General features: G+C 32.9%; 2 protein-coding genes across 8 annotated transcripts in view; one reads left to right on the top strand and one right to left on the bottom strand.

Annotated features, from left to right (window-relative positions):
• LOC132696193 (schwannomin-interacting protein 1 homolog) overlaps positions 1 to 14,512 on the top strand; it is a 195,409-nt gene extending 180,897 nt beyond the window's left edge. For 5 of the 7 annotated variants that reach the window (XM_060660891.1, XM_060660893.1, XM_060660892.1 and 2 more), the window contains 5 exons: positions 624 to 721; positions 12,041 to 12,152; positions 12,204 to 12,526; positions 12,588 to 12,862; positions 12,938 to 14,512. In XM_060660891.1, coding sequence (XP_060516874.1) covers positions 624 to 721; positions 12,041 to 12,152; positions 12,204 to 12,526; positions 12,588 to 12,862; positions 12,938 to 13,094 — 965 coding nt within the window. In that variant the 3' untranslated portion in view covers positions 13,095 to 14,512. The remainder of the gene's footprint in view (positions 1 to 623; positions 722 to 12,040; positions 12,153 to 12,203; positions 12,527 to 12,587; positions 12,863 to 12,937) is intronic. The other 2 variants (XR_009618004.1, XR_009618005.1) reach the window with 2 other exon arrangements.
• A 184-nt stretch (positions 14,513 to 14,696) lies between these two features.
• LOC132696497 (growth hormone-inducible transmembrane protein-like) lies at positions 14,697 to 17,144 on the bottom strand. Its single transcript, XM_060661354.1, has 7 exons — positions 17,015 to 17,144; positions 16,536 to 16,747; positions 16,368 to 16,479; positions 16,171 to 16,312; positions 15,875 to 16,090; positions 15,525 to 15,790; positions 14,697 to 15,078 (listed from the first exon to the last, which is right to left on the bottom strand). The coding sequence occupies exons 2-7, from the start codon at positions 16,717 to 16,719 to the stop codon at positions 14,994 to 14,996; spliced, it is 1,005 nt and encodes a 334-aa protein (XP_060517337.1). The 5' UTR covers positions 16,720 to 16,747; positions 17,015 to 17,144; the 3' UTR covers positions 14,697 to 14,993.
• Between the last annotated feature and the right edge of the window lie 305 nt (positions 17,145 to 17,449).

The raw sequence follows: 17,449 nt of genomic DNA on the forward strand, positions 1-17,449 counted from the left end.
ATAGTGTCATCATATATATATATATATATATATATATATATATATATATATATATATATATATATATATATATATATATATATATATATATATATATATATATATATATATATATATATATATATATATATATATATATATATATATATATATATATATATATATATATATATATATATATATATATATATATATATATATATATATATATATATATATATATATATATGTAGACTAAAATATAGACATATTTCTCAAGTGACAAACCTTTCACATTATAACTTGTCCATTGTTAATAAACCTTTTAAAAAATTAGTTATAACGTGTAAACTTTTATTTTCCTTGCTTTCTATTTGTAATTAAGTAAAAAAAAAGAAACGAAACCTCAGTTTGATGCTTTTAGATAGAATATGCTCTTGGTCTTTACTAATCAATGCAAACGTTCGTATTCAAAGGAAGAAAATTACATAGAAATGGGGAGTATTTTGTTTTCTTCATCTATGTGCATATTTTCTTCGATATAATTCGATATAATTTTCCAGTGTAACTTCTCTAAAAAAACTCTAAAATGTCTAATTTGAATTGCCTTTGTTGTTATGTTCATATTAGAAATATTTCCGCAGGCGAGTTTGATGTTTACAATATCGAAACAGCGATGCCGCACATTGACCTTGAAGCCATCGAAAATCATCTACGTGCCGCAAGAGAAGAGGAACGACGGGTAAGTCAAATTTTTAACCTTTGATGAATGACATATTCTAACAATCCTGGGTCACAAATTCTGCATGAAATTTGTTTCGAAGGACTGAAGGGTGACGTGGTCTGTATACATTCCTAGAAACATTGCATTATTAGAAATGAAGTATCTAGAAAAGTAACAAGATATATCTGAAAAGCCTATTGTTCGTTAAATACAGAGGAGTTACCACTTTGCCTTGATCCCTAGAGAACATACGAGAAAAGTAATCAAACGTGTTTTAACCAATCAAAATATTCGTGTCGTTCTCAGTCACCAGAACAGATGTTCGCCCACAAAAACAAGGTGACCCATAATCAATCACATGACGGTCAAAATATGTGTCTGTATTACGGATGCTGATTCATTCGACACATGGTAACGGCATATATCCTACAATGAATTGTTCCCTAAATGTGACGTGACGAATGTTGTAGTCCAAGTGCAAAAGTTCATTTAATGTTTGGATAGAATACTCTATTTTGCGCAGGCGCCTATTTGAGTGATGTACCCCTGAATGTCGCTGACGAATTAGATGGGGTCTTCCTAAATTCTCGGCTATATATTCGTCGTTCAATATAAAATATTTCAAGCTTGTTTTGGATTTTGATTTTTTCGATGCAACCTCGCGTCTTATTAATTGCGCAGTATATAAAAAAAATGAAAAATTTTAATAAAATTCAATTTTATTAAAAAAAATAATTTAAAGTTTAGTAAGGAATACATGGTTAAAATTAAGATGTATATTGAAAATATGATTATAACTGAAAACGACAATTTTTAGGAAATTTTAGTCAGACCATAACAGGTACATCCTATCCGTTATCGAAAAAACGTCCGAAAAAAGTTTTAGCGTTGTATGACGTTTCGAGAAAAAAATTGTTTCTTTCCTAAATCCAAAATAACCTAAACATTTTTTTAATTCTTCTCGAAGCACGATTGCATCCAATTTTTTTAATATTTCGCGGAAAACCTGAAATATAAAACTTTTAGCTCTCGATACAATTTTAGTTTTTTTGTTTTTTTGTTGTTGTTTAGTTGAAGAATTTTCCCGTTAGATCCCACCATCTTCGAGAAAAACAAAATTTGTTTAGAAAGCTAAAAAACGATTATTCGATTAACGAATTTTTAAAAACACTTATTTTAGATATCTAAATAGGGGAAAAGTTTCATCTGTGTAGCTTAAATGGCTGCAGAGTTATGGCGACTTTAAATCCTTTACAGAATAACAGGGTAAAAGAGAAACAGAAAAACGAATCTAAGTAACTCATCTCACAAAACAGTGTATTGTATTTAAGATGAAGACACCCCTATATTTCAAAATAAATACAGATTTTAAGTTTTGCACAGTCATATAGATATAGAATACTATAGATACTCAACTGAAATTGAAAATTTGTAACAATGTGCATTTATATATATATATATATATATATATATATATATATATATATATATATATATATATATATATATATATATATATATATATATATATATATATATATATATATATATATATATATATATATATATATATATACAGGGTTTTTCACTTAAAACTCCGCACGCCAATAAGTCCAAAACGAAAAGAAATATTTAATTTATGTAAAAAGTAGTCAAAGTGTGGCGTCAAGTAGACATTTCCTAAAGTTTAAAAAATTCGACGCCTGCAAAGAGCTGGACGTCGCGACGCGTCGATAAATTATTCGATTGGAGAAACTCTGGAAATACGCGCATACAAAAGTACGTATTATTTAAAAACTTTTTTGTTATTTACTCAAACTTATTTACTTTACCCGTTTCTAAGTTATACCGATTTAAAGTACACATTTCTTGATTAATAAAAAATGTGATTAACGCTTATTTTTACAAGTATGCCATGAATGTTAGTTACTATGGCAACCATTGTTATCGCAGTTGTTTTAAGTGCAATTACAAACAATAGATTTCAACTATTTTAGTATGATTTTATTTATTATTTTTTATCGATTTAGTTCTGATAACATGATAAATAAATGAAAAAACAGTAAAATACCTACAAGTTAATAACCAAAATTATTATTGCAATTAACTACATAATAAGACATTTCAAAAATTTTGTTCAAAATTATGTCCATCTGCTCGAACACAACTATCAAAAACTTTTAACAGATGAGCTTGGGTCACTTGTAGGAGAGTCCTTCTTGTTATAGCGGCACACGCTGCACTAATTTTGTTAATGAGATCAGCCATATCTTCGATAGGTTCTTCATAGATAACGTTTTTTAGGTAGCCCCAAAGAAAATAATCTGGTGGTGTAATGTCCGGGTGAAAAGAGTTTCTATGTGGAATTCTCCACGAAGAACTTATGGTAACAACGGTATTTTCTTTTATCTCTGATAGGGATATCTTGGGGTTATTATCAACCTGCTGAATTACAGCAGCAATATTTTCATCATTTGTAGCCGTCCTGTTTCTATCTCTTTTAGGTTTTATGAAGCTGCCATATTCTCTTAAGTTTTTACATAAACTTGAAAAGGTTTTTGCATCGGGGACTCTTCTATGCGGATAACACCGTGCGTAAACTCTTTTTGCTTCTCTACAATTGCATCTGCATTCTCCAAACACCAGTAACATGTCTACTTTTTCCTCATTGCTAAATTGCACCATTTTCACATAATAATTCTTAGTTTTTTTTAAACCGAACAAATTTGGATATTTCTTGTGACAAAATGTGACAATTTTTTGATACAGCAATAACAACTTACGTTTGTAATTGCACTTAAAACAACTGCGATAACAATGGTTGCCATAGTAACTAACATTCATAGCATACTTGTAAAAATAAGCGTTAATCACATTTTTTGTTAATCAAGAAATGTTTACTTTAAATCGGTATAACTTAGAAACGGGTAAAGTAAATAAGTTTGAGTAAATAACAAAAAAGTTTTTAAATAATATGTACTTTTGTATGCGCGTATTTCCAGAGTCTCTGCAATCGAATAATTTTTCGACGCGTCGCGACGCCCAGCTCTTTGCAGGCGTCGAATTTTTTAAACTTTAGGAAATATCTACTTGACTCCACACTTTGACTACTTTTTACATAAATTAAATATTTCTTTTCGTTTTGGAGTTATTGGCGTGCGGAGTTTTAAGTGAAAAACCCTGTATATATATATATATATATATATATATATATATATATATATATATATATATATATATATATATATATATATATATATATATTGATTGCTGCTTAGAAAGCCGTTTGCACAAGTGTGCGAGTTGAAGTGATATCCGGGATGACATTTGCGGACTGACTACGACGCATTTAAATAATCCAGCCGAAATAAACCTTACGCAACGGGAAAATAGGGAAGTCGGTCGGCAGAATTTCGCGGCACCAGCAACGGTTCGGGAATTTATTCGCGTTCATTTGTTTAGGCGGACTGATGTCATCCCACGGCCATAACTAGGAATTTCAATTGGAAACGGGGAAAAGTCGGCAAATAAAAAAAAAGTTCGGCGCGCAATCGCGTGTGAAGTTGGTGATTTTTTTCGCGTTTCTGGGCCATTGGATTCGTTTCGCTGCCGACGGAGAAGTTTCCGAAAATGTATAATAGACGTAATCAGATACGGGTAAAGCTCATTTTTTTAACACTGACGGCGGATAAAAGTAAAAGGTCGCGTGTAAAAAGGTCGATTTCCCCAAGAGTCGATTGGGCGGCAATTTAAAATTTAACGTGAAATGTTTCTTCTTCTAAAACGCGTTCTTGCGACTTGATAATAGTGTATGATTGACATTAGCTAGCTAGATAACGAGTTACCACGTCTCATACAACACAAAATTGTGACGACAGGCGGCTGGTAATTTTTATGTCAATGTTAAATGTGTGTTAAATTAATTTTCATGGCTGCTTTGTTAAAAATTTTGCTATCAACACTATATTCTAGGTAGTTAATGGCGAAGGATAAATCATGTGTAAAATCTGGCATACCAGCTCTGTGAAATCTGTGAAATCCATGAAATCTTGATGACATCATAATCTATTTCTAAAATTTGGGTTATTAGCACTTTCCATTAGTCAAATCATCCTCAAATATCAAACTTATCTAAAAAAAGTATTTCATTATCATCGAAACTGCTAACTAAATGTGTAAAAAACGTACCCTTTCCTATGAAAAAAAAACTGATTTAAACTTGAAGAAAAAAATAACTAAAAAACAAAATATTGAAAAAAAAATTAAAAATATTATGTTACGTCCCTCTTGAAATTTTATGTAAGGTATAATGACGCTTTTTTTATTTTTACTTAATAGTTTTTTAATTACGACGAAATACAAAAATGTTCCGCATAACCTAAAAAGTGTGAAATATTTGTAGAATCCGTGAAATCTGAAACCAATGGAATCTTTGAGAAATCATATGTTTATGTGCTGATTTGCTCATCAGTTTACGTTATTATCACATTCAAAATTCGTAAAATTTTGGTTAGTTCCGTCATGGAGCAACAATGGATACTAGAACTTAAAGCAAAAAAATGTGTTCCATAAAAGTTAGTCGTTAGAAGTTAAACTTATTAGATAGCACATTTAAAATTGGTTTTGTATTTGAATTGGTAAAGTTTTTTTGAAGAAATCCGAATTCGATATTATGTTGAACCACGCTATTCTGCAATTGCATATCTTTGCAGGTTTGAAAATTATTAAAAATTGTCACTTTGAACACCCCGTATCTTTTAAAAATTCGCATTGCATTACCAACATTATGTCACACCTTTATAGATAGATAATATAGTTTATAATTGTAATGTTATTGGCGGTTGCTATTTGAATGGTTGCGTTTTTTAATTATAATTTTAATTACAAAATTAAAAATTATTTGCTTAAATGTAATATCATCATGAATAGGAAATCGACCCCAGCTTTTGGTTTAGTGTTGTGCGTTGCATGTGCGACCAAATATCACGGCTGTTCATATGTATATCCATAATGTTGTAATTACGAATTTGTAAACAATGTTTGGTGACCTGCTTTATGCGTTAAACAACGTGGCATATCCCCATTAAAACGGCGTAATTGCATGTCCGTAAGATGTTTACTCCTGGATTAATTTTGGCCTATGCGGACAATAGTATATTATGCAACAAGTTTGATAAACGCCACTTTGGTCGCGAGCTTGTGTCACGAATGTCTGTAATTGTTTATCCACGTGTTGCATGCTATACTGGTTCTAGGACCATTAATTTTGTAACGTTTTTGCAACACATCACTCATAATACACATACGCTCCCAAACTAGTGACTAAAGTACCCGAAAAGTGACAATTTGTGCAGGCCTGATCAGTGCATCATTGCGTATTTTAGACCTACGGATTAAAAAATATATATTTAAATATGCTAGATGCAAAAAATCCGGGCCAATTTGGCATTAAATATACAATACGTCCCGCAAGAATAAAACAAAACATCTTGTGTATAATAATGAACATATTTTTCGAGCAGTGTCACAACTTACCTACATGATTGATGGTTCCTGCGGTTTGGCTTTTTAAAATATAAAAAAAAAATGGAAGTTGATGGAGGGGCACAGAAACGTGCGTGCGCGAATTCCTAAACTAATCAATTATAATTCAGATGTTCTGTCAAAATCTTAACTTGCGTATAATATATTGCTTTCCGTTCTCGCAGCACTAGTACGAGATAAAATCTTAGGGCTTGTGTTTTTTTTATATTAAAGGGTTAATGGTGTGACTCAGCGTTAGTTGGGCTAAAAAGAAATTGTAATGGTGGAAAGTACAGCCTAAAACTTGGAAATAAGAAATTTCATTAAAGAAAACAAAAATAAGAAATAGCGGAGAATATGGAAAAAACATAATTTTTTTTCGCTATATGGCAAAGTTAGAGCACCCAAGCAATGACCGACAAGTACAAAATCGATTTATACTGAGGTACTATTTAAAACGCATTTCATTTTCGATATAAAATGCACATTTTATATTGAAAATGAAATGCACTTTTCAAATTACACCTTGTCAAACATAGAGAATATTTTATATATGCAAAACAAAAATTAAAAATCAATTCAAATTTGAAAAAAAGTGACTCACTAGTCCAATTACTTTTTATTTCAGACCCGCAAAAGGTTATTACTTTTAACAAAATCAATAACTGTCTTGAGAAATATAAGGCAGATTACAATAAGTCACAGTTTCATTCTTTAGTTATTCCTCAGAAACTCCTTTTGTCACAAACTTTTGCTTATATAGGCATGCGCATAAGCGTTAGCTTACTGCGATGCTATCAGGTGGCGGTGTTTGGCGGTTGATCTCTGCTCTGCTTTAAACGATGATTCATAGATGGCGTGACAAACATAGATAGAGATAGATACAAGTTACAGTCGGGTGAGTTCTAAAAAGCTATCAAGATTAATTTGCACCCAGCATGTCTTATCTATCGTCAAACGTAACTTAATCAACGTTATTAATTAATTGAAAAATGGTTTGTAAACAAAACATAATCCAAGTCACAGCAGCGCACCTAGTTAGAATTGTTAAAACAAAATGTATATTCAGAATCAGAGTGTTTAAGATCACTTAATCTAAATATGTCAAATGATTGTAACAAAATAATGAAGTGAAATTAAAATCTTAGTAAATGTATTTTCCCATTCCGCTTACCTTAAAAACCAAATCTGCAACTAAACTTGCATTCATTATGTTTTTCCAAAAATTAATTATTAATTAATTAAAATTATTAATAATTATTAAATTATTAGGGGACTGGTAACTTTTCACTGATGGTGATGTCTGGTTCGCGACGTTCCAATAACGACAGGTAGCAGAATAACAATTGTAATTATTTTACCGTTTTTTTTTTATCGTTTTTCAGTTTAAATCGCGCCTCATTTTCACATGCAAGATAACCTGGACTCGTAATCAATAAAACGCGTCTTATCGAAAACAACGCGGTATTAACCTCTTTTCGTACCCACCTTGATAAGTTTTCGACTGTTGAGCTAACAGAAACCGAATAATATAGCTTATCTATAGCTGCGGAAAAGTTTCCGAGCGCGTTGTGACATTTTCGGTAAAGTGGGCGAAATTTAAAGCCATGCTATTGACGGAGTGCGCCCTAGAAGACGACGATCCTCTGTTTTCCAAACTTAAACGCAGGCTAACGCTTGAGGACTTGATGATTAAGGTAAAACAAACATACATGTCGCCGATACTGATTCCACATTAGCCAAACCCAGACGCGCACTTGTTTCTTTTTTATTAACTAGATTAAATGGAGCAAATTTATTGAGTAATTTGATAACAATGGTGGAAAATGTGGCATTTTGTTTGATCAAAATAAAAAATTATAATAAAAGTAATGTTCCCTGTTCCGTGCAGACAATTAATAACTAACTGTGTGCGATGCAAGTCGTTTGATAAAGTGGAGAATCCATCTTATCTTTTATTTGCTGATTATAAAATTTAAAAATAAACAAACGGATGCTTCACTTCCGAAAAAGAGAGTTCGCTTTTTATATATACAATGTCCGTCAAAATGTTGGATATAAATTTGAAATTTTAAAAATTGTGCCCAGAATCTGGGAGTTATTTTAGACAACAAACTTAGATTCAAAGGACACTTAAAAAATATTTCAAAAATCCTTTGCCGCCATGAACAACTGAAACGAAGTCAGTGTGAATCCCTGGTCCTCTCTAATTTCAATTATTGTGAGTTTGTCTAGTAAGTAAAAAGTGTGTTCAGATGGTACAGAATGCATGTATTAGGCTTGTCTATGGTGTGAGGAAATTTGATCATGTATCACACTTATCTTCTTCTCTTTCCTTCTCCCAACGGAGGTTGAATATTATCATAGCTCTCCTAATCTTGTTAACAGCTGCTCTAAATAGTTGGTTTGATATAATTCCAAAGCATCCCTTTAAGTTTTTGAGCCAAGAGGTTCTTCTTCTTCCTTGACTCCTTCTGCCCTTCCAAAATGTTATAAAACCAATTAATTCTCCTCCAATGTTACAACCTAAAAGTTAGTATAACGTATTTACTTTGTTGTTTATGTAACTTATTTCAACAGGTATAATTATAGTAATATTACTAGATATATTTTTTAGGATTAACATAGTCTTGTTAATCTATTGTCTGTTTCGTTCAGTTGAGTAGCCAAAGGCTAGACTTGCCCGAAACTTGGAAAGGTAAATGAAATTATTTCTTTGTAATAACCTTGTCATATAATATTGTTCAAATAAAGTAATAATTATTATTGATACCAATTGAAGTTTTTGAAGAAAGCGAAATTGGGAGATGCTGGTTTTCAAATAAAATTAATATTAAGTAACTTATTAAATTAATTAAATTAAAATTAAATAACTTCATAAAGTGTAATATTTAATCTTTTTCACAAAAGTGAAGCGTGGATGAGGATAACAACGTGATATGTCTGACGCATCAAGACAGTCCCATCGCTTGCTAGATGTCTCAATTTCTACTTACAGAAGATGCAACCATATAGATACTAAAGCTACAGAGGATCTGCCTATGCCAATAATACAGGAACTTATAAAGCAACAATGAAAAAATTCTTTGAGAAGGTTAATGAGATTAGATGCTTAAATCTCGTTAAACGTTATGGGTAAACGATTTAAGTGTGCGGAACTCGTTGTTTAGAAAGAAAATGGCGCACACAGCAGGTTAGTGCGTGAAATGTAGAGGCTTTTCAAATATGATATAAAAACATCAATATCGTTATATTACATGGTGCATGCCTCGTAGTAAAATTTGGTACATCAAACTGCCCATTTGGTTTTTAAGCAAAATCGCAGGAAACTTCATAATTATTAATATTAATTTTTATGTTAAAATCTTGTCTTGCTATCTAATAACATTTATTTATTGCAATTATAATAATAGCTTTAGGGTTACCAGCTTTCAAGGTGAGCCCCATCAAGATACTTTTACGGATTAAGAAAGCCTATAAGCGACTTCATTAATTTGAAATTGCCGACTACTATATCTAAGATTACGATTCTAGGAATTAAAAACCCAAAATAATTAAGAATAATTGACTATCGGGATTGCAGATTTCAGCTGTATTAAAGTTTTACGTTCAAACTCACTAACTTAAAAATGGAAATTAATTAATATATATCGCCAATAAGGAAACTGCGTGCTATAAAATAAATTAGCGGATGTGTGTGTGTGTGTGTGTGTGTGTGTGGTACTTCTACCACTCTTGTGTGTTAATTGTAAAAACGTTCGGTCTGCCGGAACGGTAAAAAGTAAATTAACTCATTTTTACGCTCCAGTACGGGCGTCAAGAAACTGTTCTGTACTGACAGTGCTGTCGTTATGGGTCTCGCCGCGTACAACGTCGATTAACATCAAACTTCGTTGTGCTATTGTTTTTCGACAATAGAAGTGAACCGAATGAAAGGAAATGAACATTTTGAAATCGTCGAATAAGTACAATATCGAATTGCTGTGCCTCGTTCCAGCTGACATAGTTTGTATTCTCTGGTAACTGTGTGTCGGTTTGAATAGGTATACGGTGGTATACCCCATATATTCACATTGTTCGACGGTTTGTGTTTTTCGGTGGAATCACGTTATTGGTGGTTAAGTGAAAACTCTAGCCGCAGCAGTGCAAATTTTTTATTGACTCCGCGTAAATTTCTAAACAAAGATTCGAGACTACTTTTACAATCGCGCGACAGAATAATGTGATAACCGCCACGACTGCATTCGAAGAGATAAATAAATTAATTATGCGCAACTGCTTTTAATATCTGCAAGACAGTAATCTTGGTGGTGAGTCGGTGTTTGCCGTTATAAATGCGCTGATTGCGGGACATATGGCGTCATTAAAGCGTAAACGACATTACAAAAAGGATACCTCGTTTTTGCACGATTTGTACACTCTGACGTTCGATGAAAACGAAACATTGGAAAGTTTAGACGAAACGGTGAGTACCGCTGCTCACCTACATAGTTTCGATTTCGTTTCAAAATATCAAACCTCCGCTGAAGATGTCAATTCAACTTGCGGTACCAACTTAACTTAAATGTAGTTTTAACGTTTAGAATTTTAAACCTTGCATAAAAGAAATTGATTTCTTATGACGAATTACTTGGGTATTTCCTACTTAACTTACTAAAACTGTTAAGGAAATCAATCAAGCGAAATTGTTAGAAATATTTTTCGTTCCCTATAGTTCCCTATTCGATCGCGTAAAAAGTCCATATTTCTAAAAAATTGTGCAATATAGATAAAATGTTAATATAAGCGCATGCCGTTATATTAATTTGTTTATGCCTACACACATACTATACCTCCGCATGGAATCTTCAATAACATTCAAACAAGAAACGAAAGTTTAGTTTGACGCTTCTAACTTTAGGTACAACCACACGCAGCTCTTGAAGACAATATATTTTTTTTATTTCGTTTTTTATTTATTGCACGCACATACTACGCTCCTTTTAACTTCATGTATGAAGTTTGTTGATTATATGCAATTTAAGATATCTAATTAAGACTTTAAAATATTAACTGTTGCGGGACGGCGGAAGCACCTACAGTGGAAACACACCTTAACGCCAATGACCACCTGGCCGATGGACCACGGAACTAGGCATGCGTGACAGACTTGGACAGGTGCATTCTGCTATCTCTTTCCGATACGCGAGTGCGCCATTTACTTTTCTTTTTTATAAACCGAAAAACGCACATTATCTTCCACCGGCATCGTGAAACGAAAACAAGAGAGTAGTTGACCATGTGCCAAAGCAAAATATCGTCGAACGTTGAGTACAAAGTTGATTGAGACTTTTTGACCCGTCCGTTGTGATACGCAAAAAATTCGTCGATAGCCGCCTATTGTGATTTATATTTTGGAAATGTTGGATAATTTGGTCGCTGCCATAAAGAATCGTACAAATAATTTCTCGGATAATATAAAATCGAAGACGCGGCGTATTACAAATAGTTTAAGTGTTTTTAAAAGCGCATTCTCTCCAAAATCAAAGACTACTTACTATACAATAAGTCAAAAAGAGGATGATTGTTACGACAATGAATATTTATCTCCAAGAGCTTATTCAATGACCACGTTTAGTATAGATTATAACGCAGTTAATGAAAACATGGAGTGGTTTCCTTATCTGCCCCCTTCCTATGACGAACAGAATGTTATTGATAGGTTTATTAGGGTTATAACAATCGACAATGAACGTAGCCCAGAAGTAAGAAAGTTTATCACCATTAATAAAATTTATAACGTCGTTAATTTTATATTATTCCTTCCCCTTACAGAGACGAACTGATAGAGAAGAGATTAGACGAAGACTGGCGATGGGTCCAGAGGATGAGTATTACATGGATCGACCCTCCAGGAAGCCTAGTTTGCAAGCTCGTTTACAAAGTGGTAAGCTACCTAATTCAGTACTATCATTTTTTTCTCAAATTTATTTTCCAGGTATGAATCTTCAAATTTGTTTCATGAATGAAACGGTTCTGGACAATGATAGTCCCAGCTCTGACTCTGAATGTCCTATGACAAACCCCAAACAGCCTAAAACCTCTCTCGTTAGCCAAGCCTCACCAAATGCAAATGGTTTTGAAGCATCTCTCCCTCAACGGCCTGCTACATTATCCTTGCAACCACAGCCGTCGATGGCTACCCTGCAATTAGGGGGCGCAGCATCTGAGACTGACTTCTTTACGAAGCAAGCGCGATTGCAGACTGAAGCGCGAATGGCATTGGCACAAGCGAAAGAAATGGCGAGGATGCAAATGGAGGCAATTAGCAAAATCTGAATCTAGCGTCTGCGTTTCTACTCGATTTATAATTTTTTTACAGATAGAACGACAGAGGCAGAAAAAAAGTCCAATTACGGAAATGGTCAGACACAGTTTGGAAAAAGTGGGGATACCTTTCCCGGAGGAAAAGAGGAGACTTTCCAGGCAACTTTTGACTGAAATGAACGTTGCTCAACTACAAGTGATCGTTAATGATCTGCACACTCAAATAGAAATCCTCAATGAGCAGCTTGTAAAGTTTCTCATGGACCGTGACGATCTCCATATGGAACAAGACTCCATGCTCGTCGATATCGAGGATCTTACGAGATATTTGTAAGTTTGCATTTGCCTAGAAACACAATACCATTTTGTTTAAGTTAAGTATGCAAAGATATTTTTTTGTTTTAGGGGCGCTAAAGAGCAAGTCCTCAAGGAGCAGTGTATTTCGACGCCTCAGAATAACAATTTGCCGCCTCCATCACCCGCCCCTTCTTCACCTCTGGCAACCATTAATAGTACTGTTAAACCACACTTGCACCGGATAGCCAGCTTAGTAAAAAAGTAGCCTAAAGGACGTCACATCTGCCCGTCCTTCTGTATATAGTTGGTTGATGGACTGTGTGAGTTTAAAACAGATATGCCTCCATTTTGTAATTTGCAGGTTGTTATAGTCCTACTGAAACTTGCGACAATATCAAATTCGGTGGGTAAATTGCCATTCATTTGATTCATTATCTATTCGGGCTTAAAACTTTTTTTTTATTATTCTTTTAAAAAGGTTTGCAAGCATATTAACTATTAATAAATTATATTTAAATTTTATGTTTAGTTTGTTTCATATGTATCATTCTGAAGTCGTTGACTATATCTATGAATCATGTTCTAGCTTTTCCAGTGACCAGCGTGATGGTAAATTTTGAAACGGCGCAAGGCCTAATGGTGTTGATTATTCCTTCAAGCTTAGGATCCTTGTAATAAATTTATGCAAAAATTCCATTGTTATTACCTTAGCATTAGGTCAGTCGTAGGCTATGCTAGCAAGTTCCTTTAGTGATATTATTTATTTTTGTATATTACCTTAAATGTAATATCGTATCAATTAGCCTGAAAAGTGTTTACACGGTGTGTGTGTAGCGCTAATAGAGTTTTGGGAGATCTCAATAACTAGCAATTTATTTTAAGTTTATATTACCTAAGATATGCGATTAAAGCAAGTACAAAGTTACCAATAACTTACTTTTTTAAACATATTAAAATCTGCAAAGGCCAAAAGATTAATTTAAAAACTAAAGTGGTATGGTTGATCTGGTCTTATTTCAAACCCCCCCAAAAACTCTAATGTAATTATTAAAAACGTAATAATTAGAATTATCGTAGATAGATCATGTGTAGAATTGATACAAGTCATATGTATTTGCAAGTGTTAAAAAAAACAAAATAATTGCAAGAATAGATGTTACAAAACAAAGATAATCGCTCAAAAAAGGATAACTCATAGGTGAAGAACGAAAAGCTGTAGCCAAATGGGTGTTGATAAAAAAAATAAAAACATATATGTATAAAATTGTGGCATTATGTGACGCTCAACAGCGTCATCGTCTAAGCCACATTAAATTCGAATCATTCTCTAATGCATAAGAAGGTGTCGAACAAAATATTTCACCAAAAATATCTGATTTTTTGATTAGTGGCTAAAAATTAAGTTTTTATATGAATATTCAAAACCGATGCGAATACAATCACATTATGTAATTGTATCCGATTTATGATAATGGGGCTTTTGATTCTGACGTATGTTTTTTGTATTATATTTTGAAAACTTAAAAGACTGTACCACCCAAAGAATACGTTATAAAACCGGAGATGAAATGATCTGTATCACCTTTTGATATTATAGGAAGAGCGTTTGTTGAGCGATATGCGACTAGTAAATGTTACTGTAATTAAGATTCGTTGTGAATACAAATGCTTAAATAAATCATTCCACAAATACATTGCATTTTTTTCATACTTGTTTCATTGGAACCCTTTCTGTCAATAACTTACCTTAAATTGCACAAGGCAAAAAAAGTAGTTAACTCAAGACATATTCATCTTGCACTTCATAAAAAAATTAATGACAAAATTGAGATTGGTTATAATAACAGTAATACCACAAAAGTGAAATGCAATACTTTATTCTGAGCATCCACAAAATAGATCTACTATGCGATAAAAAACAACTTAATCTAATACCTAATATGTACACTTCAATACCCAAATTTTTTCATTACAAAAAAAATAGAAGTACAATAAATGAATTAAATATAGTACTACTATATCAAGACAATCGGAAAGAGGTAAAGTAGCAAAACATTTTTTTGTTAAGACTCTCTTCTAATCAATACAACATTTTATAATAGGTTAATGTATAATAAAATATTAATTAAATAAGAATGAACGAAAATCGCCACATCTGTTGTTTTTATTTTCGTCTATTCTGACCCATTGCCAACATGGTTGCTATCCTGATAAATATGTTTAATGTGTCCAAATAAATAGAAATGGCGCTGCAAAAAATTAACGCACATTTATTAATTAAATTCAATTCAATTTCTTCATCAATCAATAATTGTCACCAATTTGTTAGTTTCTCAATTAATTTATTGAAAATAAATTCGAATCGATATATTTGCAAAACTCTTCAGATTCAGGGAAAATTCGGTGCATTCACTTTTGACCACCTTGTCTCATTGCTAATACATATGCCAATCTTACAAACAGATTCAAAACATCTAGGTAAATGGATATAGCACTGTAAAAATAATTTCAATTAAAAATTCTCAAAAAAAAGTAACAATTTCCCATACAATTTTTTTTTATATTTTAAAAATAATTATAAAATGTCTTAAGAAATTGTGTGTGTGAAATTGAGTGAATTGTGTTACATATGTATACACAAAAAGCCTGTAACATGACGTTAATAACAATGACAAATAACACAAAATTAACTTACCTATTTATGGGATCATAAGGCCTGACCCCATGTAATTCTGGATGTTGAGGATATCTCTCAGCCTGAGCGATAATTCTTTGGGTGTCATATAGCAAGAAAGCAGAAAATAGCAAAAGACCACCATAAAGAGATATTGAATAAAGCCCAGCTCCCAATGCCGTGGTAGGGGGCAAGAAAACTGAGCCCAATGAGCTAAAGAAAACTACACCCAGTCCCATAGCCAGGGGACCTCCCATGTAGAGAAACTTCTCACTGGGAGCACAAACCTAAAATATTTAAGTATAATATATTATATAACAACAAAAACAACAAAAGTAACAAAGTTATGAAGTAAATATAAATACACTTACTGCCACTGTACTGAGCCCACCTACAATCCCTGCAGTATACCAAGCTGCACGAATCAAAATTGGTCCACCTAGGAAACAAATAGGTGCTAACACAGCTCCCATTACTCCAGCATGAAGAAGCCAAGCCATTTGTTTTGCTCCAAGTCCCTCTTGATATTCGATTCCTTGTGCAATCATACCTGTTCCAATAATAGCTGCCAAACTGACAGCCACTCCCTGAAAAGTACAAAGCCATCCAAAGCACTCTTTGACAACTATTTTTTTGCTTAAAAAACAAATAGGAGGTAAACACTCACAATAAACCCATTCCTTGAGACTAAATTCATTATGATTGGAGAACGAAAAGCAGCTACAGCACTTGCGGCTGTAACTGCAATTGAACTTCCGAAATACAAATATGTAGTCTTAATTCGATCTTTAACATACTGGGGCCACAAACTGAAAAATATTCCAGTACAGTACAATCTATACATACAAGAATATTTGTGCTTACTGCGACTGTTCAAAGGCACTTACTCCTTTCCCTAACCCTATACCATAGTAACAAAGAGCCCCAATACCAAGTAAGGAACCCCCCGCGACTGCACCTTTTCCAATGGTAAAAGCTTAAAAGTCATTGTTAATTATTAAACACGTATAAAAATTACACCTTTTAATGTACCAGCTTCTCCTGCTGGTGCCATTGCAGCCTCCTTTAATGTGGCTTTCCGACGAGCTTCCCGAGCCACAGCATCTCGTCCTTCACTACCATAAGTCCTAAGCGCGTCTCGTGCAGGGAACCGTTTAAGTGCTACATTTTGCATTACCGGTGCTCTACATATTCGTGATGCTAACATTAAAGCCATATTGACGTGATGAAAATCTTCTGAAATTCTAGAACAGAAAAAGTTGGGTTATATCACAAGTTTCACAGATATATTATGAACTTGAATTTGTTGCACACTTATTGAGTACTATTTTATACGATTGTCGTTGTATACTTGCGTTTCAAATATTGTGAAACTTGAGAATCGGCTTTATTTATATAAATTTCAATTTATTGTGCAACATCGGCAAAAATAAAACGCTAGATTGGGAAAATCTTAACTATATTATAAAATCAACAGTTACACAATTTAAATATAAAAGTGAAATACTCACACTTAAATTTGAATCGTTTCTTCTATATTAAAAAATGAAACTTTCGTTTAAAGTTCGTTTCAAAATGACAGTGTTGTGGTATATTGTCATGATGATTATTTTGAGACATTATCACAGAATACAAGTACAACTAGTCTGTGGCTATAAGTAAATAATATTCGGTTGCAGTTTATATCAAGGAAGTGGGGATATTTAACGTTTCAAGTTCTGAATAAAATCCAATTCATTAATTATATCAATTTTTGTATTTTTTACATTTACATTTATAATTTTGAAAATGTGGAACTAAATTCGCGCAAATTCTTGCAATTCGGTAGTAGACACATTGCAATATTAACATAAAACGATACACGCCGAAATTACCATCGTGTCTACCGTGCTTTAGATAAAAAAAATATATCTAAGCGGTACAATTCTGTATTGCTCATCAAAAGT

The sequence above is a fragment of the Cylas formicarius genome, unplaced genomic scaffold, assembly GCF_029955315.1.
Source record: "Cylas formicarius isolate icCylForm1 unplaced genomic scaffold, icCylForm1.1 PGA_scaffold_1__22_contigs__length_36826433, whole genome shotgun sequence".
In the NCBI taxonomy this organism is placed as follows: Eukaryota; Metazoa; Arthropoda; class Insecta; order Coleoptera; family Brentidae; genus Cylas; species Cylas formicarius.